Below are 24,784 nucleotides of genomic sequence, written 5' to 3' on the forward strand. Positions count from 1 at the left end.
GAAAGTCCATGGTATTTTGATAGGGATTGCATTAAATGTGTAAATTTCCCTGGGTAGCATTGACATTTTCACAATATTAATTCTTCCAATCCATGAGCATGGAATATTTTTCCATCTCTTTGTGTCTTCCTCAATTTCTTTCAGAAATGGTCTGTAGTTTTAAGGGTATAGATCCATTACCTCTTTGGTTAGGTTTAACTTATCCTTTTGGGTGCAATTGTAAATGGGATTGACTCCTTCATCTCTCTTTCTTCAGTTTCATTGTTAGTGTATAGAAATGCCACTGATTTCTGGGCATTGATTTTGTATCCTACCACACTGCCGAATTGCTGTATGGGTTCTAGCAATCCTGGGGTGGAGTCTTTTGGGTTTTCTATGTAGAGTATCATGTCATCGGCAAAGTGGGAGAGTTTGACTTCTTCTTTGCCAATTTGAATGCCTTTAATGTCTTTCTGTTGTCTGATTGCTGAGGCTAGGACTTCCAGTACTATGTTGAATAGCAGTGGGGAGAGTGGACATCCCTGTCTTGTTCCTGACCTTAGGGGAAAGGCTCCCAGTGTTTCCCCATTGAGAAGGATATTTGCTGTGGGTTTTTCATAGATGGCTTTTAAGGTGCTGAAGAATATTCCCTCTATCCCCACACTCTGAAGAGTTTTGACCAGGAATGGATGCTGTATTTTGTCAAATGCTTTCTCTGCATCTATTGAGAGCATCATATGGTTCTTGTTTTTCTCTTATTGATATGACCTATCACATTGATTGCTTTACGAGTGCTGAACCAGCCTTCCATCCCAGGGATAAATCCCACTTGGTCATGGTAAATAATCTTCCTAATGTATTGTTGGATCCTATTGGCTAGTATCTTGTTGAGAATTTTTGCATCTGTGTTCATCAGGGATATTGGTCTATAATTCTCCTTTTTGGTGGGGTCTTTGTCTGGTTTTGGAATTAAGGTGATGCTGGCCTCATAGAATGAGTTTGGAAGTATTCCATCCCTTTTTATCTTTTGGAACAGCTTTAGTAAAATAGATATTGTTTCTTCTTTAAACATTTAATAGAATTCTCCTGGGAAGCCATCTGGCCCTGGACTTTTTGTGTCTTGGGAGTTTTTGATGACTGCTTCAATTTCCTCCCTGGTTATTGGCCTGCTCAGGTTTTCTATTTCTCCTGTTCCAGTTTTGGTAGTTTGTGGCTTTCCAGGAATGCATCCATTTCTTCTAGATTGCCTAATTTATTAGTGTATAGCTGCTCATAATATGTTTTTAAAATCGTTTGTATTTCCTTGGTATTGGTGGTGATCTCTCCTTTTTCATTCATGATTTGATTAATTAGAGTCTTTTCTCCTTTGTTTTTAAAAAGGCTGGCTAATGGTTTATCTATCTTATTAATTCTTTCAAAGAACCAACTCCTGGTTTTGTTGATCTGTTCCACAGTTCTTCTGGTCTCTATTTCATCGAGTTCTGCTCGAATCTTTATTAACTCTCTTTTTCTGCTTGGAGTAGGTTTTATTTGCTCTTCTTTCTCCAGTTCCTTTAGGTACAAGGATAGCTTGTGTATTTGCGATTTTCCAATTTTTTGAGAGATGCTTGTATTGTGATGTATCTCCCTCTCAGGACTGCTTTTGCTGTATCCCAAAGATTTTGAACGGTTGGATCTTCATTCTCATTAGTTTCCATGAATCCTTTTAATTCTTCTCTAATTTCCTGGTTGACTCTTTCATCTTTTAGCAGGATGCTCTTGAACCTCCACGTGTTTGAATTCCTTCCAAATTTCTTCTTGTGATTGAGTTCAAGTTTCAAAGCATTATGGTCTGAGAATATGCAGGGGACGATTCCAATCATTTGGTCTCGGTTCAGACCTGATTTGTGACCCAGTATGTGGTCTATTCTGGAGAAAGTTCCATGTGCGCTTGAGAAGAATGTGTATTCAGTTGCAGTTTGGATGTAAAGTTCTGTAGATATCTGTGAAATCCATCTGGTCCAGTGTATCATTTAAAGCTCTTGTTCCTTTGGAGATATTGTGCTAAGAAGATGTGTCATTTGCAGAAAGTGCCATGTTGAAGTCTCCTACTATTAGTGTATTATTATCTAAGGATGTCTTTGGTTATTGATATATTTGGCAGTTCCCACATTAAGGGCATAAGTATTCATGATTGTTAGGTCCTCTTGTTGGATAGATCCTTTAAGTATGATATAGTGTCCCTCTACATCTCTTACTACAGTCTTTGGGATAAACTTTAATTTATCTTATAGGAGAATGGCTACCCCTGCTTTCTTTTGAGGACCATTTGAATGGTAAATGGTTCTCTAAACTTTCATTTTCAGGCTCTAGGTGTCCTTAGGTCTAAGATGAGTCTCTTGTAGACAGCAAATAGATGGGTCCTGCTTTTTTATCCAGTCTGAAACCCTGCATCTTTTGATGGAATCATTAAGCCCATTCACGTTCAGAGTTACTATTGAAAGATATGAATTTAGTGTCATCATGATACCTATTCAGTCCCTGTTTTTTGTGGATTATTTCTTTGGACTACCTCTTTCTTTTACAGAGTCCCCCTTAAAATTTATTGCAGAGCTGGTTTGGTGGTCACATATTCTTTCAGTTTCTGCCTATCTTGGAAGCTCTTTATCTCTCCTTCTTTTCTGAATGACAGCCTTGCTGGATAGAGTATTCTTGGCTGCATGTTCTTCTCATTTAGGACCCTGAATATATCCTGCCAGCCCTTTCTCTCCTGCCAGGTCTCTGTGGAGAGGTCTGCTGTTAATCTAATACTTCTCCCAATAAAGGTTAAGGATGTCTTGTCTCTTGATGCTTTAAGGATTTTATCTTTGGAATTTGCAAGTTTCACTATTAGATGTTGGGTGTTGAACGATTTTTATTAATTTTAGAGGGGGATCTATCTCCTGGATCTGAATGCCTGTTTCCCTTTCCAAATTAGGGAAATTCTCAGGTATGATTTGTTCAAATATGCTTTCTGGTCCTCTGTCCCTTTTGGCGCCCTCTGAACCACAATTAAACCTATATTTTTCCTTCTGAGGCTGTCATGTATTTCCCTTAACCTTTCATCATGGTCTTTTTTCTCTTTTTTCCTCAGCTTCCCTCCTTGACATCAACTTGTCTTTTATGTCACTCACTCTTTCTTCCACGTCATTAACCTTCATCGTTAGGACCTCTAGTTTGGATCGCATGTCATTTAATTGATTTTTATTTTCGACCTGATTAGATCTAAATTCTGCAGTCATGAAGTCTCTTGAATCCTTTATGCTTTTTTCCAGAGCCACCAGTAGCTTATAATTGTGCTTCTGTGTTGGCTTTCTGACATCAAATTGTAATCCAAATTCTGTAACTCTGTGACAGAGAGGACTGTTTCTAATTCTTTCTTTTGTGATGAGTTCTTCTTTCTAGTCATTTTGCTCAGTGCAGTAGGGCTAGAAACGAGTTGTACTGGAAAAAGGAAGAAAAAAAAAGAAGAAAAACAACAGCAACAACAACAACAAAAAAAACAAGGAGAGATATCCTCTGGTTCTATATACTGTAAATCCCTTGACTTCCCCTGGAACCGTCCAGCGCAGCTCAGCCAAGAACTTGCTCTTCCCCTCCCTTTCAGCTGGTCTTCTGGGGGAGAGGCCTGCTGTGCTGATTCTCAGGTCTGAGCACCTGGGGGAGCTGCCGGTCCCCTGCCTGGTGCACAGGTCAGTGGGAGCTGTTTATCCTGTGAGGCCCCTGTTCCCTGGCAGCCCCTCCCCTCCCAGGCACAGGGTGACACCAGGAGGAAGTACAACCCCACTGGCAGTGGCCAGCTCTCCAGCCCTGGAGTCAGCTCCCGCAGTAACCACGGAGCTCTCCGTCTGCAGGGCCTGGAGGCTCTGGGCGGGCCGCTGATCTGCTCAGCTCGGGGCAGGAGCGTCCTTGCTGTCCTGGGCCCTCCCAGCCTCTGCCTGTCCCGGGGGGCGGCCAGATCCTGGGCTGTGGCCCCCGGCGCCCTGGGCTCCTGGCCGCGGCTCCCAAAGGCAGCAGGTGCAGCCCTCTGCGCCTGGAGCTGCCGCCTGAGTTGCTCCCGAGGCCCCGCCAGGGAGCTCGGCTGGCGGTGTGTGGGGCACTCTCCCCCGGGGCGCACCTCCTCTATTAGTGACCCTAGGAACCTGGAGGCTTCCACTGCCCCTCCTGCGCTTCTGCCCAGTTTCCCTGTGAGCGCCTTTCCATCCGGGAAGAATCCGGAGCAGATTTTTAAAGTTCCTGCTTCTCTGGGGCTGGTCTTTCCTGTCCTGAGGCTCCTGCTGCCCACCTTTAGCCTGGCTCCTCGCGGGGCTCTTCATCCCTTGATTCTTTTTTATTTTTTCCACCTTTCTACTTGTTAGAAGCAAAAATCCTTCTCTCTGTAGCGTTCTAGCTGTTCTCTCTTTAAATCTCAGGTCGGATGCATAGGTTTTCAGGATTATATGAAAGTTATCTAGGTAAGTTGGTGGGGACAGGTGACTTGGGGACCCTACTCTTCCACCATCTTGCCCCGCCCCCATCCCAATTCCTAATGACTGACTTCCCATGGATCCTGGTGGATCCAAGTCCAGAATTAATTTATTTTGGATGAATCAATATGATGTTACCTGCACCTAAGTATTGTGGCACAAATTCATATTATTTACATGTTTAGGGTGCACCCACCCACTGCTCCTCTTAAGAAGCCCTAATCTGTACCTGTGCTCTTTGCCCTTCCACAGGTGACTGGACAAGCAGTCTCATGTGGACTCTGTAGAATGGCTTGAAAAGCCCAGCTGGGACAACTGGGTTCTCTGGGCCTCCCACAATATGAATGATGGAAAGAAGTGGTCAGGAATTGTAAGCATAGAGCCAAGAGGCCATGGAGAGCTGGGGCCAGCGTGAATGAGAGGGAGTTCAAGCTACAAGGGAGAGGAGCCGGCCTGAGTGGAGGAGGCTGGCCAGGAGGGAGGGTGCAACAGAACATTCTAGAAACAGGAGCAGAGATGACAGGCACTTTCTGCCTCTGGAAGGCAGAGAAACCCTAGCACCTTACTGGTTAATCCTAGAGCTGGTCCTGTGAGGTCTGTACTTCAGCCCTGTTCATGATGCACTGGGAACCCACTCGTTACATTTTTTTATTTGGAGCTACCTCTTACTCAGGCTGGCTTGAACGGGCATCTGTTCCTTGCCCCTTGAATACTGACATCCTATGACTTCCTCCAAGCAGACTGCAAAGTGAGGCCTGGATATACCACAACCTGAGACTTTTCATCTGAAGTAACCAGTCTGATTCTTTCCACCACAGCCTATATGACGTGACTAATGGCCCACAACAGCCTAGCCATAAGGAAACACAAACTACGAGCTGATCACTGAAAGGCAAGTCCCATCGAATCTGGAGCAACTGCAGTTGCCGTGAGTTAGGCCTTTTCACATTCCCAGATCATCCTATGAAACCATCACAAAGGGAAAATGAACACGCCCTAATCTGCATGCAGTGATGCATGCAGTCAGCACTGTAGTCAGCACTCATGCACATACGGTTTTTCTGATTTTTCTGAGCGGCCCAAGAACTGAATTGGGACAAAATTGTATGATTGGCTTAAATGCTGCAAAATCATTAAAAAGGGGCCTCTGAGTGAACTTGCTTTGAAGGCTCAGCGCAAGAACACTCAAAATTTTACCCCAACAAGAAAACAAGTTTTCTGTTGGAATACATATTTTATCACATTAATTCTATCAAAGAAGTGCTTTTCTATTCTTGCTAAATAAAAGGGCTGTCAGAGTTTTGACAAAGGGTAGGGAAAGGGACCCACAAAAGCTACACTGAATACTCTTTGTAGAACCCATGTCTATCCCTACAGGTATAGAAAGAGGCAAAAAATTTGTCTTCAGCTGATACCAGAGTTGAGTTTTGGCGAAAGTTAGTCTGAAAATACCAAATCCCCTTTTGGGCTGACCTACCCCTCCCACTCCTCCTTACCACTGGGGTTTTTTTGGCTGCAAGTTTGGCCCATAATTTCACAAAGTAGTTTCTGTCTGTAGACTCCAGCAAATCACACAAAGTCCAAGTGGTGAGCTTCCTAGAAGGCTCTTCAGATTTCAGCTGAGGTATCTTAATATCTGGTAGGGAAGAAACCAAAGTTTACAGGTAAAAGGCATGAAAAGGGGTAAGGAAAACTTTGTGAAGTGAGGGAAATGCTTTGTATCTGGACTGTCCCAAACACAGCAAAATGAATAAAGTGTGTGCATTTCAACTTGAGAGTAAGATAATTAAAATATGTCTTAGGAAACAAGGTAATAATTATTATTGATTATAGGAAAGTCAGGCCATAGCACCTAGTAGAAATGTTCTGGGAGTACACTTGGTGCTCATCAGTATAGCCTTAGAAAGGGAACCGAAGTAAACCTTGGCACACACAGTACATAACTGAAAAGCCACACTGATAATCAAATTCCATTTGATAAAACTCCCCTAAAAGGCTAGAAAGAAAATAAAATATGCAACGCAGAGAAGAAACTTAAAAAAATAATGGAAAGGATGATGAGGTCACTGTTTAACAGAATTTATTCATAAATAATGCTGAAAGTTTCCTTTAAAACATTAGACTGTCCAGAGACCTGGAATATAAAGAATAAAAGTTTCTATTACTGCTCACCCATAGGGAGCCCTGGTGTAAGTGCTTTTGGATATATAGGAGTGTCAACATTTTTAGGAATATTGTTTTAAAGATGCTAAATTTCAAAAATTTTTAAATGCTAAAATAAATTATTTCCACATGTCCCACCAATCAATATGGCTGACTGAGCAGACATGGTAAGTTCCCTCCACCCAAAGACAAGAAAACACTTGGTAATATAGGACAGAAATTTATTTTGCATCATACGTAGCAAAGCTGAGAAACTAAGAAAAGAAAAATTTCCAGGTGCTGGAAGTGAAGGTTCCAAGTCGGAAGAGTGGGAACTGATACCAAGAAGTCAGAGTGCTTCTGGGGCTGAGGCTTCCGTACGGAGAGAGGGCAGCGCCTGGGTTCTTGATGCAGAAGACCTGGGCTCCTTGATGAGGTGAGGAGCTGCGGGGGTGGGGGGGGGGGTCTGGAAATCTCAGCACTCAGACCCAGGACTGTGCCTGGACCACAGAGACAGGACGAGGGCAGAGACACTTGTGGGAAGTCAGGCCTCAGATGCTGTGTTGTGTGTTGGTATGGAACCTCAACTCCAACCCCGCCTGCCTGCAACACCCCACTGCATGGCAATCCTAGGCCAGTAAGGTAAGGAAAGTGCTGTTGTAGACAACTCAAAGTATTTAATCATGTTGGGAAGTCTAAAGCTCCACAACCCAGCACCTGCCTTGAGAGAAAGAAAGAGAATCAGAAGATGCAGCAAATGAGGGAATCCATATCCAAGGAATTCCAGGCAATAGTCCAAACTAAGGAACACTGAAGTAGCTACGGTTATAACAACAGTCCTAGTGATAACAAGGGATGATCTTGTGTGGAGACCTTCTCTGTTAAATCTTCCTGATGGAAAAGCCATTCGATCCATATTTGTTGAGTACCTCCTGTGAGTCAGCCAGTGAGCTGGACGTTGGGGACACAGCAGCAGATTAAAAAGTCCTGAGCTGTGGGAATTACATTCTAATGTTGGGGAGAGACAACACTCAGATGATGGCAAGTGGCAGTAAGTACAACGAAGCAACGGGAAGCCAGATAAGGGGACAGAGTGAGAGAGGGTGTGATGGTCAGAGAAGTCCTCTCTAAGGGGGTGACATCTGGACAGACATCTAAAACCACAAGAGAAGCATTTAAATATCTGGGACAAAGGCATTATTGTGCAGAAAGAGGGGCTTCATATAAGGACCCAGGAACATACCTAACATAACTGAATTACCTAAAGAATTGACATGGCTGATGCAAGGGGTGGAATGAGATGGAGAGGATAGATCCTGTGCTCATTTAAAAGAGAGAGAGAAACAGAACACCTGTCCTCTTGATGGGACTCTAAGAACCAAGAGCATTGGGAAAAAGACCAGATGAGAAAAGTTAAGATAAAACAGTAAAGAAATAGAAGCTATATTTATTGAGAGAATTTCCACAAAATTTCCAATATTATATATAAATACAAAAGCATACTCAAAGTACAGTATATGTGTCAGGGTTCCTTCTTCTACCTTTCTGAGATATAAGCAATCTTAGGTCTTATGTCATGGTGTGAACAATTCCAGTTCAATCTGATGATACAAGGGGACTATAATTCGAACAATTTAATGTCTTTATGATTTCTCAAAAATATGATATTTTGGGTAAAGATAATGTGTTTCCATTACTATTAAATTACCTTGCAATGCCACTACTTCAATGACTTGGACTCCTATAATGAGGATTTCATACAGTTCTTAAGACAGTTTCTAATGTCTTAATATATCAATAGACAAAGTATTTTGCTTCTCAATTAAAAATATATAATTATCATCGTTATAATACCCTGCAACAAAAGTTTCTTAATATAATCTTATTCAAAGTATCTAAATTAAAGTCAACCTTAAGGCAACATTAAAATATATGTATAAATCACAGTCCACAAAAACAACAAAGTTCTTCAGTATAAAGGGCTGGTTAAATTTATTTAAACACCTACCATGAAGCACAAATGAATTTAATTATGCATGACAGATTTTAAAATTATTTTATAGATTAGTATCATTATTAAATGCCAGAAAATATAAATGAATTACCTGGATCAAGTGGAAGTACATCTCAAATTAATTCTAAGTAGCTTAGACCTTTTTTTATTTAGACTCCTATCCCTTTGCAGTCAAGAGAGTTAAAATAATTCACATAAAACATTTTAAAAGCAGCAGCAGAGAATCCAACCTAAATAACAAATGCAGTAGGAGCCAGGTACCCAAGAATAAAACATTTTGAGTATATATTTAATATCATACCATCACACAGACTAAACGAGGCCTTTTCCTACATAAAGAGAGGAAACACAAAATGTTGATCTGACATTACTGGCACACAGCCACATGGCCATGTCAATAACTTGTAATAAAATTAGAATTTGGGAATCAGACTGAATATTTTGAGAAACAAAACCCCTACTTTAATAACCAATTTTTCTACATTAATAAGCCTATTTATATAGCAAAGCAACTAAGTCATTTTCCTGTTCAAAAATATGAGACTAAAAAAAAATGAGACTGAACACTTGTAAATATATACAGTTTTTGACATTTAAAGCCCTGGGGGAAAATGAAGAATTTGTCGCTCTTTGAAAAAAAACTAGAATTTGTCTCTTTTTCAAGACAATCAAAAATGTATGACTTGGAAACAGGTTTTAATTTTCAACAGAAGTTCTCAGATAACCGATGGTTTCAGAATCATTCATTTCCCCCACCCCCACTCAAATGGGGTTTAAAAAACAACACATGTTTATTCAGGTAACTGTTTTTGTTTTTTAACTGGCAAGAATAAGTTATCCCTCAATGATTAAATACATACGTAATATATAGGTACTTGTAAAATCACTATAAAGGAGTCTCAATACTGAAATTGTAACTATAAAAAAGGCCCAAACCAAATTAATGCACAACAATCTGTGATACACTGTTTATTTTTAATGAGATTTACATAATTTTAATGGAAAATTAAAGGAAAACTCAGTTAATTTGGAAGTATTATCACAAAACTAAAGGTTCTGAAAAAAGCTATATTTTTCTAGGGCAGAATTAAATCTCAAAAGTCTTATCTGTGCTTCCAAGGAAGGAATAAAAGCAAAAAACACACAATCGCATAGTATCCATAATTTTCCATAGTAAAATAAGCTTTTATATGTGGAAAGCTATCAAGTCCAAGGAAATAGAGTAATAATGTTCATATATATATATATATATATGATGAATACATTGATTAAACTGTTCAAGCAGTAAAGTGCTCTATTCTTGAGTTTCCAGTCAAAGAAATAATCAGCTACTTAGAGAACAGATTCTATTATGAGGACAAAGAATGTGAATGTGTATTCTCACACAGAATGAGGTACAAAAGAGAAATATTTCTTTCCATTGAACTTCACACTGAAATCTGCTTGGTACAGCTGAACAAACGGGCTCAATACTTGGGCCCTGTATTTAGAATGTCCTAATTAGAACATATATAAGAGGGGTGCCTGGCTGGCTCAGCCAGTGGAGGAGGCGACTCTAGATCTCAGGGTTGTGAGTTCCAGCCCAATGCTGGGTATAGAGCTTACTTACAAATAAAAACATAAACTTAAAAATAAAATCAAATAAAACATATACCACTAGAACCCTGAATCTCTGGGGTTTTTTTTAAGTGGATGAATTTATGACGAAGTAGTTAATTGATGCTTTGAAGGAGTTAAGACATAGGACAGGCAAATTTCAAAACTGGAACCTTGACACATAGGATCTGCATACATATAGCATTTGGGCAAGAGGAAGGAGGAGGAGGAGGAAATCGCAAAGAAACCTTCGGGAAGCCTGCATAGACAGGAAAACCTTCTTCTTTAAATATGTTTTATAATGAGGCTGGTGATGAGACTTCCACCCAACCCTAAACTCTCACCTCTGGCAAGCGTGAGGTGCTCCCTAAACACTTGTCCTTCAAGAACAGCCTTTTCAAAGATGTTATTTCATTGGTCAATTCCTCTAGGAAAGACTTTTTTTTGGGGGGGGGGGGGTGTCTTTCTTCACTTTCCTTTCCTTTGTGAAAACCGAGGGTCTTTAGATTAGGTAAGCTTGTAATGTCAGTCTTGGTCTTATCTCACCACAAAAGGAAAACAGAATGCCCACTATCTGGTAATTGAGTTCCCAGTTAAATCACTTGATAGTATTTATTATCTAACCAATCTGAAACATAGGATAGAAATGGTTTTATCAACAAGGAACTAAGAATACTAGATAGCATTTATTGAGCATGTACTATGTGCCAGGTGCCATGACAAGCCTTTTGTGTGTGGATCTGCAAGTAGAATTCATTATGACCCTAGAGCTGATGTTTCCCCAACTCACTTCTCCAAGCTGCGATGCTGCACGTGAATGCCCGCAAAACAATCTCTTGATCTCAGCAACATTTTGCTCAACTTCAATTTCTTTCCAATATTATTCTAATTCTGCCTAAGCTCCTTAATTTGACCAAGGTTGTTGAAGTTTTTAAAAGGATTGTCAGAGAAGACCATCCTGTTTGCCAAATATTTCTAATTTGAAGCGTTAAATCCCATTAATGATAAAATGCTATTTTTAAGATTTTTTTGCTTCCATGTTCAGACTAACACTCATATACACACTATGTGCTAGACACTGCCCTTCAATTTATTAACTCATTTACTTCTCACAATAATCTTGAGGTAGGAACTGTTATTGTTTCTACATGAGAACCCTGTAACTTGTCCAAGGTCACACAGCTAGACTACTAGTGCTGGAATTCCCAATGGTTATTTTGACCATTGGTGTTATTTTAAATAATTTCTAAGGTTACAAACTTAAAAAAAAAAAAAAAAAGGCCCCCAGCTTTTGCTAATCTTGCCCTCACTCTTGCCTGCAACTTGAAGATGAAAGATTTGGTGGTCTAACATTATTTATCGATCAATACAAAGAAACAGCTCGGCTCTTCTTATCCTCTTCTCTGAATGCCTGGTCAAGAAAGTGATTTCTAGAAGTAGGTCTTTCTAACTGAACTAAGTAATTAATTAAATTCATTTATGAACACATTGTCCTAGATACTATATAAATAGTGCAATTATCTAAAGTAGAATTTGGAGGATCTTTTACGTCAACAAGATGATTTCAGGGTTGTCATGGAGCAAAAGGAAAGGCAGTCAGCTAAGTACTTAGTGCTGAAAACACGACTGATCAAGATATTTTTTGAAGATTTTTTTTTTTTTTTTAGCTTTACATAAGAACTTATTTGTATGCATATGATTTGGACATATCTTCTCTGGAGCCCTTGAATTGACAGTGAGCGTAACTGCCAATACATTGCATCCTTGCTATTGTCCCAGAAAAGAATTCAGCATAAGTCATATCAACCCATCCCGTCTCATGTGAAGCAACTAGAGCAGGGAAGCATCTTGTCAATAGGCCTCTAGGAACAGCACCATACCAAAGCTCCAGAGAGCCCAGGCAGGGTTTTTCTTAAAGATTTATTTATTTATGATAGACATGGGGGGGGGGGTGGAGAGAGAGAGACAGACACAGGCAGAGACAGAAGCAGGCTCCATGCAGGGAGCACGACGCGGAACTCGATCCTGGGACTCCAGGATCACGCCCTGGGCCAAAGGCAGGCACTAAACTGCTGAGCCACCCAGGGATCCCCTCAGGTAGGGTTTTTCAAACTGCGGGTTGCAAACTAAATTGTGGAATCCATTTAGTAGGTTATGACCAGCATTTTTTAAAATAAGGATTAAGCAGAACAGAAAACATCAGGCTGTATCATCACTGCAGTGAGTTTGTTTCATACTTGTGTCTCCTGTGGGTGTCTGTGTGTAGGTCATGATTTTGTAAAATATATTTCTAGTTACAGGTTTGGGGTCTGAAAGCTTGGAAGCTACTGTTCTGAGTCCTAACTGGGTGTGATTTTCTAGTACTAAGCTCTATTTTCAATAAACTACAGTTCTGGATTCTTCATACCCAGCCAGGAGAGTCAGTTGTCACAAATGGAGGATAAAAGGAACCTTAAGTTTTATCCAGTCCAACTAATCACCCACCATATGGAGGCTTCCTGTAAGATTCCCTACACAGAGCCTCTAAGTTCTCAAGAAAGCCTGTTTGTTCCTCTGTACAGGACTTCTAACTTTTAGAAAGTTCCTCATTATGCCAAATTGAAATAGAACATAAGGTTGCTCTTTCACAACACAGATTTTCATATGTGTGAATGTGGTTCCACGTAACCTTTTCTGAATAAACACAGGTTCACTGTAGAAAATTTGGAAAATACTAAAAAGCATAAATGAGAAAATAAAAATGATCCATAATCCAACCACCCAGAACTAACAACTGAAATAATGGGCTATATACACCTCCTAAACCTACTTTCTCCCTAATTGTAACAAATATTTTCCTCTTCTCTATATTCTTCTACAAAATGATTATAATGGCAACATCACATCCTACATATAGCTATACCATAACTTTTTTTCCATAACTTATTATTATAATCCCATTGGGTGGCTGTATTATTTCCAGATTTTATTATAAAGGCATTAATAGGAACATCCTTCTAAATCAATCACTTCCTTGTGATAAGCCTTAGAGTTACTAAATTAAAGATGGGCAAAATTTAAAGGCTCTGACAGATACTGTCAAACTGTCCCCTCAAAACTTGTGCCAACTTACTTTCTCAATGGTGACACAGAAAGTGTGCTTACCCTTAACCTCACCAAAAATAGACATTAATCTACTTTCCATCTTTGCCAGTTTGGTACCCCCTAAATCTAATCTATTTTAATTTACAGAGGTAGTGAAAGGTTTTTTAACATCTATTTTGGCCATTTTTCTCTCCTCATTTGTGAATAACCTGACCATGTCCTTTGTCCAATTCTCTTTTGAGGCTTGAAAATAACTGATGTTGCTCCTTAAATATCTGAAGAAGGTTCTTATTTCTGTTTACTTCAAGACTAGGTGCCAGATTCCTTTAAAAAGCTAAAGGATCATATTAGCTAATGGACTAAAGTCTGAAATGTTTTTTGCTTTCCCATAAGATCACTTTGCTGAGGAATACAGCAAATGGAAGTCATATGAACTCTGTCAACATAGATGGAAAATGATAATTCTCATACAACTAAAAAGCACAAGTTTCCATTATATGAGAACATCATAATAGCAGTAAAATCCTCCCACCACAGAATGGTCAATGATCGTCACTACTCCCTTCTTTGGACTACAAACAAAATGCTGCCCAGCTGCACTGAACCCAGGACATTTTATGTCCTATCAAAACACAAACCTTATGCCATCATGAACCCCTGGGAAGGGAGCCAGGGCTTCAGCTAAGTAAGACAAAGGGAAATTTGGCTTTTCACTTCCGTTTAGAACCCTAATAAAAAAAAGCAACAGCAATGGCTTAAGGAGCCTCAGGACCCATTGCTCAAGGAGGAAACCCAAGTATTTTTTTTTTTTTTTGAAAGTTCTCACCTGCGGTCATTGTGCCTCTGAAATGCTCCATTCACAGAGGGGCAGTTATCCTTATTTTCTCCCTTTCCCATCTGTCCTTCCCCCTGCCCCCCCCACATCCAATCCAGATACCTCCTGAATCTGTCCATTCCTGCCACAGTGTCTCATTTCAGGCCCTTACCATCTTTTTAGGACTATTGCAACAGCTTCCCAGCCATCCTTCTGACCCCCTATATGGACTACCTTAAATTTATCCTCCATACCAACTCTAGACATGTATCTCTAAGATAAAAATTTAACTCTTCAACAGCTTTCCATTGTTAGAAAATCAAGTTTCGAAATTCATTATTAGCATAGCACAAGCTGCCCTTTGGATCTAGAGATACCTACAGCTCTCCTAACATTTGGATCCTTAGGGAAAAAATCCTGTGCCTGCTCTTACTGCCATGCTTAGGCCTACACTGTTCCCTCTTCTGCGAAACCTTCACTCTCTCCCGTCATTCTAATTTTGGGACCCTGAGAACTCGGCTGAAAGAGGACCTCCTCTTGGAAGCATTGGCTGATCCAATTCTGCCATCCCAGGCTGGATTTGGTGTCCTTCCTTGGTATCCTGATGATATTCCAGAAAAGTTACTAAGTGGGTTTGCCTATTTGACATTGAACCTAACCCTGTGTGCTATGGGGCTTCCAGCTGCTCCAATCACATGGTGGTGTAATGAACTCTCTTGTCTATCTCTCTCAGTAAAAGAGCTCCTTGAAGTGTACTCATCATCTTGCTATGTACATCTAACGACTAGCACAGTGTCTGGCATATAGGAGATGCTCGATCAATGCTGGTTGGATGACTGAACTCAACAGAAGTTATATATTTTAAAAAAAAAATCACCTTATCACTATGATCTTTGACAAACCAGATAATTCAAAGGGTAATTATTAGTATAACACAGGCTCTTCATTTTACAAAAGGATTGCATCTTGGATTTATAAAATGTCAATTTCCTGACCTTGAAATAATATTTGCCATACATTTAATTTTGTCAACACGTACCTTTTGTATATGGTAAGATCCATTTATATAGGCACTGAGTCCTCAAATTTTTGGTATTTTTTTAAATACAGGATGCCAAACACAGCTTCAGATGCTGCTTTTTACACAGCAAGCACTCAACAAATACCTGGTAACTTTTTAAGAGTCAAATCTTGGGTTGGCTGCTTTGCTCACAATTAGCTGCCTTCTGGGAATGTAGCCTCCATATACTTGAGGAGGCGGCCCAATGGTTAATGTGTATGTGACCCCATCTCTGGCCTGAGTAGATTAGTTTAAGAGTGAGCACCTTGACCTAATCAATACCTTTCCCTGAAATTTTTTTTTTTTTTTAACTTTAGGATTAAGGAACATGTAAATTAATCCCTTTCTGGTGGTGGGAGCTGCCAGATGTAAAACCAGATATAAAACTTGAGAGATATTAGTAGCCATATTTGCTGCCATGGGTAGAAACTTGTATATAATCCACCTAAATCAAAGAGAAAGAGCCATCATGGAGAAAGAAAAACAATGAGAGTCCAGTTGATGACAGAAAATACTGGAGATGATGAGTGTCTGCATTATGTTCAGTAACTGGTCTCCAATCTGAGGCTGTGCTGCAACTGTGCCCTCCCCAGAGTTTGGTGGTGTGAGATATTCCACTCCTTTCTTGTAGATTCCCGTAAACTGGCCCAGGTTAGACATCTGTCACTTGCCAGCAAGAGAATCCTGATGGTATGGATCTATAAAGGAAAACTGACTCCCCTGGACCCTTTCCCCAACAACTCTTTCAACTGATTCAACCAGGTGGTTTGGCATAACAAAGGCATGGGCATGAGGTTCCTATTCAGGGACGGAAGGAAGGTATTCATTTTGAAATACATTTCAAGCAAAAGTTGCAGGTAACATGTGCCGACGCAAATCTACAAATTGGAAGCATGCTTCAGTCACCGTGTCCTGTGTGCAAACAACTGGGTCCTCTGCCCACAAATGAACCGTGGGGCGGGAATCTTTATGGGGGTGACCAAGGCCCAGAAACTGCTAAGGCTTCCTTTTCTTAGGGTTCTCCTTCTGGCTCCCTCAATGCAAGTGGCATGCGAGAATTTTCTCATTTAGAAGTGAACCTTCCTAATGAGTTAAGCAAAAACGATGGCAACATGACATAGCTTCAGCCAGAGTTCGAATGCATACAAGTCTAGACACACAGGCTCCCTGCTGACACCAGTCTTTAAGGCCGTCTCTGGAGCTGGCCGCAGGGGCACTGCGTGTGGTGTAGCCCACTCTAGGGGCTGCTCCTCTAGGCCACAGCGCCAAGCCACGACAGAGGCACTGAGGTGCACAGGCTGGCTGCCTTCTAAGGATCCAATGGCTGGACAGGGCTGTTGTCCACCTGCCTAGGTTTTCTGGGGGGCAGAAGGGAAGCTGCTATATATATATAGACTCCTAGTGCCCTGGCCATAGCTTTCCTTGCCGTGACAGCGCTGCCTCCAATGGGGCACAGCCGTTAAAGACCCAGGGGCTCCAGGATGGCTTAAACCTTGGTGCTCTGACTGCCCCGAGCTCGCCGTCTTCCTTTCCAGTCGGCCTGCTCCTCAGCAGACACCTGAGTGTGGGGCGTGGTGACAGAGCTCTTGTCCTTTGCTGTTCCCCCATGTTTCCAGTCGTGTTTGTCTTTGGCAGGCTGCCTGGAAGCACTGTCCCTTCGGACAGAGCTCTCTGTGGTCTGGCGGGTCCCTCTGTGGGCTGGTGTCTGTCTGACAGGCGGCTGGGTGGAGGCCTGCTCTGGGGAATCCGAAGCAGTCTGCCCCTTCTGAAACCTTCCCCTTCTATGAGCCTCTTCTTTCCTGCTCGGATGCTCCCTGGGAGCAGAATCGTCTGGTTTTGACTCTGCAGAGGACACCTCACTCTGGAGAGGTCTCCTGGGCAGGCGCTGACCCTCCTGAGTTGGTTGGTCACCACTGAGGGTAGCTTTATCTTCCTGAGGCACTCCTCCAGAAGTCTCTCTCTTCAAGGGTGGTCCTGTTCGGGTCACGGCTACCTTCTGAACCAGGTCATCTGGGGGGAGGTTGGCACGGGCCTCTTTTCTGGAATAAGGTACCTTCTCCCGTTTCTCTACTTGTAATAGGGGATCCTCAGGCAATGGTTCGGCCTGGGGGAGTTCAAAGATTTCTGGCATTTGGACTTTTCTTCTCTGGCTCCCCTGAGGGCTCCGAGGCAGGCTGGGGTGAGGGTGGTCGGGTACCTTTGGGGAAGTCAGCTTCCTCTGGGATTCTGGCTGCGAGGCTGTCTGACGGCCTCTAGGCAGTGCCTTTTTCAGATGCCCTGGCCTTTCAGTGGTCTCTCTTTGAATAGGGAGTTTTTTTTCCCTAGCTCCTGTCTGCTGCGCTGGCTCCCAGTTTTGGGGTAAAGCCTGCACATCTGAAATCTTCTTGCTGGAGGAGTGGCCTGCTTTGGGCGCTTGCCTTTCCTTTGCGGGCCTTGAATAATGGTGAGCCCTGGGGTTCTGGGGCAGCTGCTGTTCTGAGAAGGGGGTGGGAATCTGTGGAAGCCTAACCACCTGAGCCTCCTCTTCCCAGGGCAGATCAGGGGCAGCCTGTGGTGTGTGCTCCTGGACAGGGGTGCTGATAAGAGGGAGTTTCACCTCCCTGACCTTTCCTTCCTGGACTTGTTGAGTGCTGTGGTCCAGATGGGGGCTCTGATTTTGTGGTGGTTTGGACTGGGGAGGGCTGATGGGAGGAAATTTACTGGAGTCTCCTTCCTGAGCTGGTGGAGGCCTGGGGGAGGGAATCATGGTTTGATCTGAGGCTGTTCCTAAAGCTTCCTCCCTGCTGGGTGAGAGGAGTTTGGGTGTGGGCCTCCGACTCTGGAGTGGAGCAAGGACCTGCGGCTGAGGCAACCTGGTGGGAGCCAGCCAGCTTCTGGGAAGCAAGGTCATTGGGTTGTCCCTGTGCTGGGTCTGTTTGAGGTCTGCTGAATCCTGAGGATGTGGCAATTCTGGGTAAGGAGTGCTAACCCGGACATATTCTGCTTTTGGGGTTCCCTCCGCTAGAGGCTGTTGAGAATCTTCTGGAGATGTTCCTGCTGTTTTGGCCCCATTCGGGTAGGAAGGGTCTCTTGGAGGCTCATAACGGGTACTGTTGGGTGGCAGAGCTACTGATTCAGTTTCCTTATCCTGGGTTCTCCGGAGGCTGGGGGAGGTTGGGCCAGACCCCTGTAGGGCTTCAGATGGCAGAGGGTCAGTGGAGGTTACCTTGGCCTCCCCTGATTCCTCATCTTGGTCCGGCTGAGGGCTGTGAGCTGGAGGTGGGTCAGGGTGCTGAGAAGGCTCTTGGGAAGGAGTGATGGAAGGCTGCCCTATCTTACCTGCTTTCGCCTCAGATGTCATGGACTCATTTTCAGGGACATTTGTCGTTAGTATTTCTGAAGAAAGATCTGATTGTTGAACATCCTCTTCCTTCTGGTTTGGGGATAAGTCCTGAGCCTGCTGGGAAACACCAAGTGCTGATGAGCTGGGCTGTGGAGGAGGCTCAGCACTGACATGGCTACTGGGAGAACATTCTTCTTGATGGGTTGCTCCCTGAGTCAGCTCTTGGTTCTGGAAGGGGGCTAGGTTCTGGTTTTCAGGGACCTGTGCTTGAATCTGCATTCCAGAGAGACGTTCTGTTATCTGGCCATCTGCTTGCAGTTTTGCCAAGCGCCTTGGGGATGGGACCAGGTGTGCTGGCACCCCGGAGGTGGTCTTCTTGCTAGAAGGAGCTCCTGCTTTAATATAGAAAGAAGTTAGCTAAAAACATCTTAACACACACTATGTAACTAAGGAACTGTAGAAATGACAAAAAAAAATACCTTTTCCTTTTCTGATGCACATAGGCCCTTGAAAAGAATAAAATTACACAGAGAGAAGAACTATAACCATCTCTTCCCCTTGGGGATCCTAGGTGTCTAGAATTCTCTTATTTCATAGAACTTAGAACAATTTTAGCCAACTGAAATCATGAGCTTTGGTAAATAAAAATAGATAGGCTTATTCACAGAACCAAAATTTTATGTCCAGGTCTGCGAGTGGCAAGAATTTTTAAGCAAATGAGATTTAAGATTTCCACAGCTTAGAAGTCAGTGCTGCTTTTGATGGTAGAAACTAGAGGGTATACATCTAAGCTAGGGCAAGTCCCATTTATTTCCTTGTTTAATAGCAGTCCCCTTCAAGAAACTGGAACCAGGAAGGTACAGGAAACTCAACAGGCAGTAAGTCAGTACTGAATGGAAGGAGGCAAAGAATGGATCCCACAGAAGCATGCAGTGCCATGGCTTAGAGGAGCCGCTCCTGAGGATCTGCCCTCCCAGCTGCTGCCCTACCCACCCCCAGGGCCAGTCTTTTCCCTCCAAGTCTACCTGGGTTTCAGCAATGGCTCTCAGAGGCCACTAGCACATTAATGTCGTGGGGCGGGGAAGGGGACGTTTCCTTCGATCACCATGGGAGCAAGTTCTCAGTGTGATTCTGGTCTCATGGACCAACCATGGACACAATCAGCTCAGCAGGCACTTGTTTATGACAGAAGCCCATATATATATTCTGGTGGCCCATATAACATCTTAACCCAGTCTTCAGGACATGGCTCTGAAATGCTGTGGTCAGAGAGGGCATAGCAGTGTGGAACAGCCTCGAAGAAAATAGTCTCAGCTCACTTTGAGGTGACCTGATGCTCAGAGACTGTTAGCTGAGTCAGACCTCTCAGATGACCCCAGGGTAGTCCAACCCCAGAAGCAAACCAGGCTCCTGACTACTGTCCCTTCTCCCTCACAAAGCAGGATGAGCACGGACTATTCTGCGTCTTCACTGAACCTCCTGGTCTGGGCCTCCAGTTGAACCAGATGTCTCTGGGGATGGTGTTGGGGAAAAGCAGAGATAAGGAAAAGCTGGCCTCTTGGTGAGGTTTCTGAGGGGATGGCTCTGCTTATCATTCCTATAGCCCTAGTTCATGACCGCTATAGATTAAATACGAATTTAGTCAAGCAACAAGTTTAAATTAAAATATAAGAACAGTAAAAATGAAAAATTAAAATTAAAAAAAAAAAAAAAAGAACAGTAAAAATGTCTAGAATAGGCCAATTCATAGAGACAGAAAGTGGATGAGTAGTTACTGGGGACTGAAGAGGAGTTACTGCCTAATGGGAATCGAGTTTCAGTGAGGCAGGGCTGATAACTTTTGGAAACAGGTAGTAGTGATGGTTACACAACATTGTGAATGTAGCGAATGCCATTACATTGTACACTTAAAATAGCTAAGATGGCTAATTCTGTGTGTGGTTTTTTTTAATCACAAAAAAGGGAATTTAAAAAACAGAAGGGCATAAGAACAGTGAGACCCAATCCTGAAGGCTCTTCCTAGTTGTTGAACCCCCTGGTTTCCTAGGATCAGACATACAAGGATGTTTTCCCCACTTTTACAATTCAACAATTCACATCATTTGGCAAATGATATACTGCCCTTTATTAGAGATAAAGGCACCGTTTGGGGACCAATAAATTGCTCAGTTTCCCTCCCCTCCACCCCCCGCCCCCGCCACCATTTGACTCATCACCATCATCATTTTCCTTTCCCATCAGTCAGAATTCTAAATAATGATTCACAAATATAATTTTGTTCTATGATCTCTATAGCAGGGACTCAGGGTGGTAGTTGGATCAGCTTTTTAAAAACTTATTGGGAGCACCAAATAAGTATTCCGGAAATAGGTTGTACACAGACACATGGAGGATAAAAACCATCCCTTACACGGAGTTGTGAATAGAGTGAGTTTTTTCTTATTTTACAAAAGCTGTATTGTTTACTCAGGGTTTTTTTGTTTTGTTTTGTTTTTTTAGTTTTCAGGCTTTAGAAATGAATATTATCTGCATTGCTATAGGGAAAAAATAAGATCATCTGTACCATGGTTGATAAACATTTTTAATTAATGGTACATCTTAGTACCTCAAGGTTTTATAATCACTCTGTAATTCAAGTTACTATTTTGTATGTGCATTTAACGTAAAGTCACTTAGTCTCTTCTCTGGTAAAGGTTCCCATTTCTGGGTCTAGGCTGATGGGGTTGCTACACTTATAACCTATAGATTTCAAGGTTACTTTGTTCTACTTTCATCATTAAGAGTAGAAATTAAAATTGCATTCTTAGTTACAAATTGGCAACATAAAATTACTAAAGATAAAGCTATGTATTATCACTTCAAATATCTAGGAATACTTTTCAGTTGGCATTGATACAGGATTCCTGCTTGCATTAAAACAATGCCACTGGCCACCAGATTTCTGTTTGTACTGGAGCCTACCTTATAGGCAGTCTAATTAACTGGGGGGAAAAAACCTCAGCAAATTCTAATTCCAGAATGGTCCATAATATTATATGTAGTTGGCTTTGCTTTTTAGAAATGGAAGTTCAAAGTGGTTTCTCTAATCAAATCAATGATTATTGGTAAAATTTAGGATACAAGACTAAGGCTTCCTAATTCCGGTCCAATTTTCTAATTGCTTACACTGCCTTTCATAGAATCTTATAAATTTTTAATTTCTTACCTTTGATAGTTCAGTTATATATTAAAAATATTCCACTATGCTAAAATTATTAATCTAGGGGTCCCATTTATATTTATGTAAGTAATGGAAGTCTTCACGTAAACAGATCAATACTTAAAATCAGAGTGGAAGCAAAAATATAAGAGCCAGCCAGGCCTGGTGCGGTGACCCCACTGGGGCTCTGGTCCCTTCTGGGGGAATCATGATGCTCATTTTGAGGTGACTATGGTTGGGCCCTGCTCTCCTGTGAACATCTGACCTGCCCTCCTTGGCGTATACTTTACAGCCCTGAAACTCCAAGAGGCCACTGGCTCTACTCTTAAGCCACCAGAGATCCTTTAAAAGCTTTATTAGTAAGGACTATGGTCATTAGAATTTTTAAATACTCACTTGAATAATGTCTGGCCTCCACAAAGCCACTTTAGGTGCAAGTTTATCCTTAAACGATCAACCAAAAACAGTAACGTCCTTCATGGATTAACACTATTTAAATAAAATGAGGTATTTGGCTTCTTAAGAAAACACATTATCTTCCAAAACACTAAACCTGCCAGGAAAATGGGGGTCTACTGAGGCCAGTGAATTGATGTATTAATTATAAACCCTCCCATCTACTTCTTAAAGCTGAGGCTCATATTAATCAATAACCAGATGGCCCCATTTCAGTTATTAAACATATCTGAGAGGGATAACATTTTAACAAATTCTATAATTCATACTTTCCACGAAATCAGACAGGCCTAACCTAATTGGTCCAAATAAATGAAGTTTTATTACACCCTTTAAAACAGGAGTCTCTTTTCCTATGCACACATTATCTGGTCTATTAACCCGCTAAATGGCAACTACACCCAATAGTCAGCATCCTGGTGGTTTCAGGATACAGAAGGCTGGAGCCCTGCTGGCTGTACAGGCTGAGTCCTGCTCAAGTGCTGCAGCTCAGAGGTGCCCTCGGTGCTATGGACTGACAAACATGCTTCTCCCCAAGACTCAGAACTGCTCAGGCTCAGGGGACTGGCTGTGCTCATCGAAATCCACAAGGGGCTGATTTAAAAGCCAGAACATCAACTTATTAATTTACAACGGGAGATGGGCCTGGCTCAGGGAGCAAGGCAGGGTGCTCTCACGTAGGAGACTGCCCCCAACGGGACAGGTCCACCCTGGGGACCAAATTAAAGATCAGAAGTTGCTGGGTTAGCGAAGTTGGAGAGCAAAGTGAGTCAGATTTCCTCAAGAGAAACTTCCATCTAGCTACCAAAGCCTTGTAGATACATGGTGCACCCTGCCGGGCACGGCTTTCTAAAGAGCTGATGCCTGATGCGGAGGATTGGAGCAGTGCTGGAGAAACACGTGGGCACGCTCCTAACTGAATGCCCTCCTTCGGTAGACCAGGCACGGTCCTCCACTCCTCTACGAATGCCTATTTTGTACACAGGGCACACTTTCCTCCAGGGACTCTCCAGCCAGCAAGTCACACCCTGGCCCCCTATCTCCTAGACAACATACAGAGGACAGCCTCGCTCTGTTATCTGTTGTTACAGGTTCACACTGACCTCCTTCCAGAATTCCAAGGGTACCTGACCTGAAAAAAAAAAAAATGTGTAAAATTGCAAAAGATTGGACTCTAGCAAAATCATGGCCTGGCCTGCTTCCACCTGGTGGAGATACAACCTGGCCAGCAAATTCCAATTCGGCCAAGTGTCACAAAGGCTAAAGCACAGGAGCACACAGCAAGCCAGGGTCTCACGTTAACATTTTACAATGTGTGATTCGTGAATGCAGTTCAGCCCACTGGGGAGGACCTTCTCTCTCTTTATCAGGGTGGTAAAAACGCACGTAACAAAGTTGCCCATCTTCACCACTTTAAAGTGTACCGTTCAGTAGTGTTACGTATATTCACACAGTTGTGCAACCAATCCCGTGAACTCTTTCCATCTTGTAATTGTGAAACTATAGTTGTGAAGCAACAGCACTCTGTCCCTCTGCTTCCCCAGCCCCTGGCAACCATTCCATTTTTCTGTCCTTATGGATTTGACTACTCGAGGTACCTCCTAAAAGTGGCATCAGACTATATTTGTGTTTTTGTGACCAGCTTATTTCACTGTGCAGAATGTTCTCAAGGGTCATCCACACTGTAGCCTGTGTTCAGAATCCCTTTCCTTTTTAGGACTGAAAAATATTCCATTGTATTTATAAAGCACATTTAGTTTATTCATTTGTCTGTCAATGAACATTTGGTAGCCTCTCAGCTACTGTGAACAATGCTGCACTCACTGGTGTGCAAGTTTCTGTGGAAGTCCCTGCTTTCAGTTCTTGTAGGTATATACTCTGATGAGGAATTGCTAGATCACACAATAATTCTATTTTTAATTTTGGGGGGAACCATTAGATTATTTTCCACCAGAGCTATACCATTTTGCCTTCCCAATTTCTCCACATCCTTGCCAATGCTTCTTTTCTCTTGTTTTTTTTTTTTTTTTTTTTTTTCATAGCAGCCATCTCCATGGGCATGCAGTGGATTAGAGAGAAACTTCAATCCATCTCAAAACATTCATGTACCAAATTTCTAAGTTAGGGTTTTAGAATTCCTAGGTTCCAAGGAGATGGCATAGACACTGCTCTATGGCCTGTGCTATTTGCTGCACATGCTCCATGAGGCATTAACTCTCCATTATTGGAGGGCATTGCCACCACTCCATCTAGCAAGACAGTCATTTGAAGCTCAGAACAGTGAAGCAGCTTGCCTAAGGGAGCAGGAGGGCCACAGCCAGGCTCACATCCTCTGACTGCACTCTTCTACTATAACCTCTAGTAGTACAACATTTTGAGGACAGTAGCAACGCAAAGGAGAAAAAAAGCCTATTGGGTTGAAACAACACTAATACCAACCACCCAGCAGAACACCACCTCAGCTCCCCATCAGAGCCAGACTTCTGGAAGGCTGAGTTCTGAACTGGAAGGCTGACCCTTATTTACCATAAACCTTCAAGGAGGTACTGGCCATGTGTCCCTGAAGGACAGTCCTCTAAGTTCCACTATGGCCACCACGACAAGGAGAGAGACAGATCCAGAGGGCTGATTTGC

General features: G+C 42.4%; 1 protein-coding gene across 6 annotated transcripts in view; it reads right to left on the bottom strand.

The window, feature by feature from the left end:
- Nucleotides 1-24,784, bottom strand: part of LRGUK (leucine rich repeats and guanylate kinase domain containing) — a 111,105-nt gene that overhangs the window by 27,601 nt on the left and 58,720 nt on the right. For 3 of the 6 annotated variants that reach the window (XM_038556463.1, XM_038556461.1, XM_038556464.1), the window contains 2 exons: nucleotides 18,492-18,890; nucleotides 5,960-6,099 (listed from right to left, as the gene is read on the bottom strand). In XM_038556463.1, coding sequence (XP_038412391.1) covers nucleotides 5,960-6,099; nucleotides 18,492-18,890 — 539 coding nt within the window. Of the gene's footprint in view, nucleotides 1-3,381; nucleotides 3,442-5,959; nucleotides 6,100-18,491; nucleotides 18,891-24,784 lie in introns of those variants that run through there. The other 3 variants (XM_038556466.1, XM_038556462.1, XM_038556465.1) reach the window with 3 other exon arrangements.

Source organism: Canis lupus, chromosome 14 (assembly GCF_011100685.1).
Source record: "Canis lupus familiaris isolate Mischka breed German Shepherd chromosome 14, alternate assembly UU_Cfam_GSD_1.0, whole genome shotgun sequence".
NCBI classification, from domain to species: domain Eukaryota; kingdom Metazoa; phylum Chordata; class Mammalia; order Carnivora; family Canidae; genus Canis; species Canis lupus.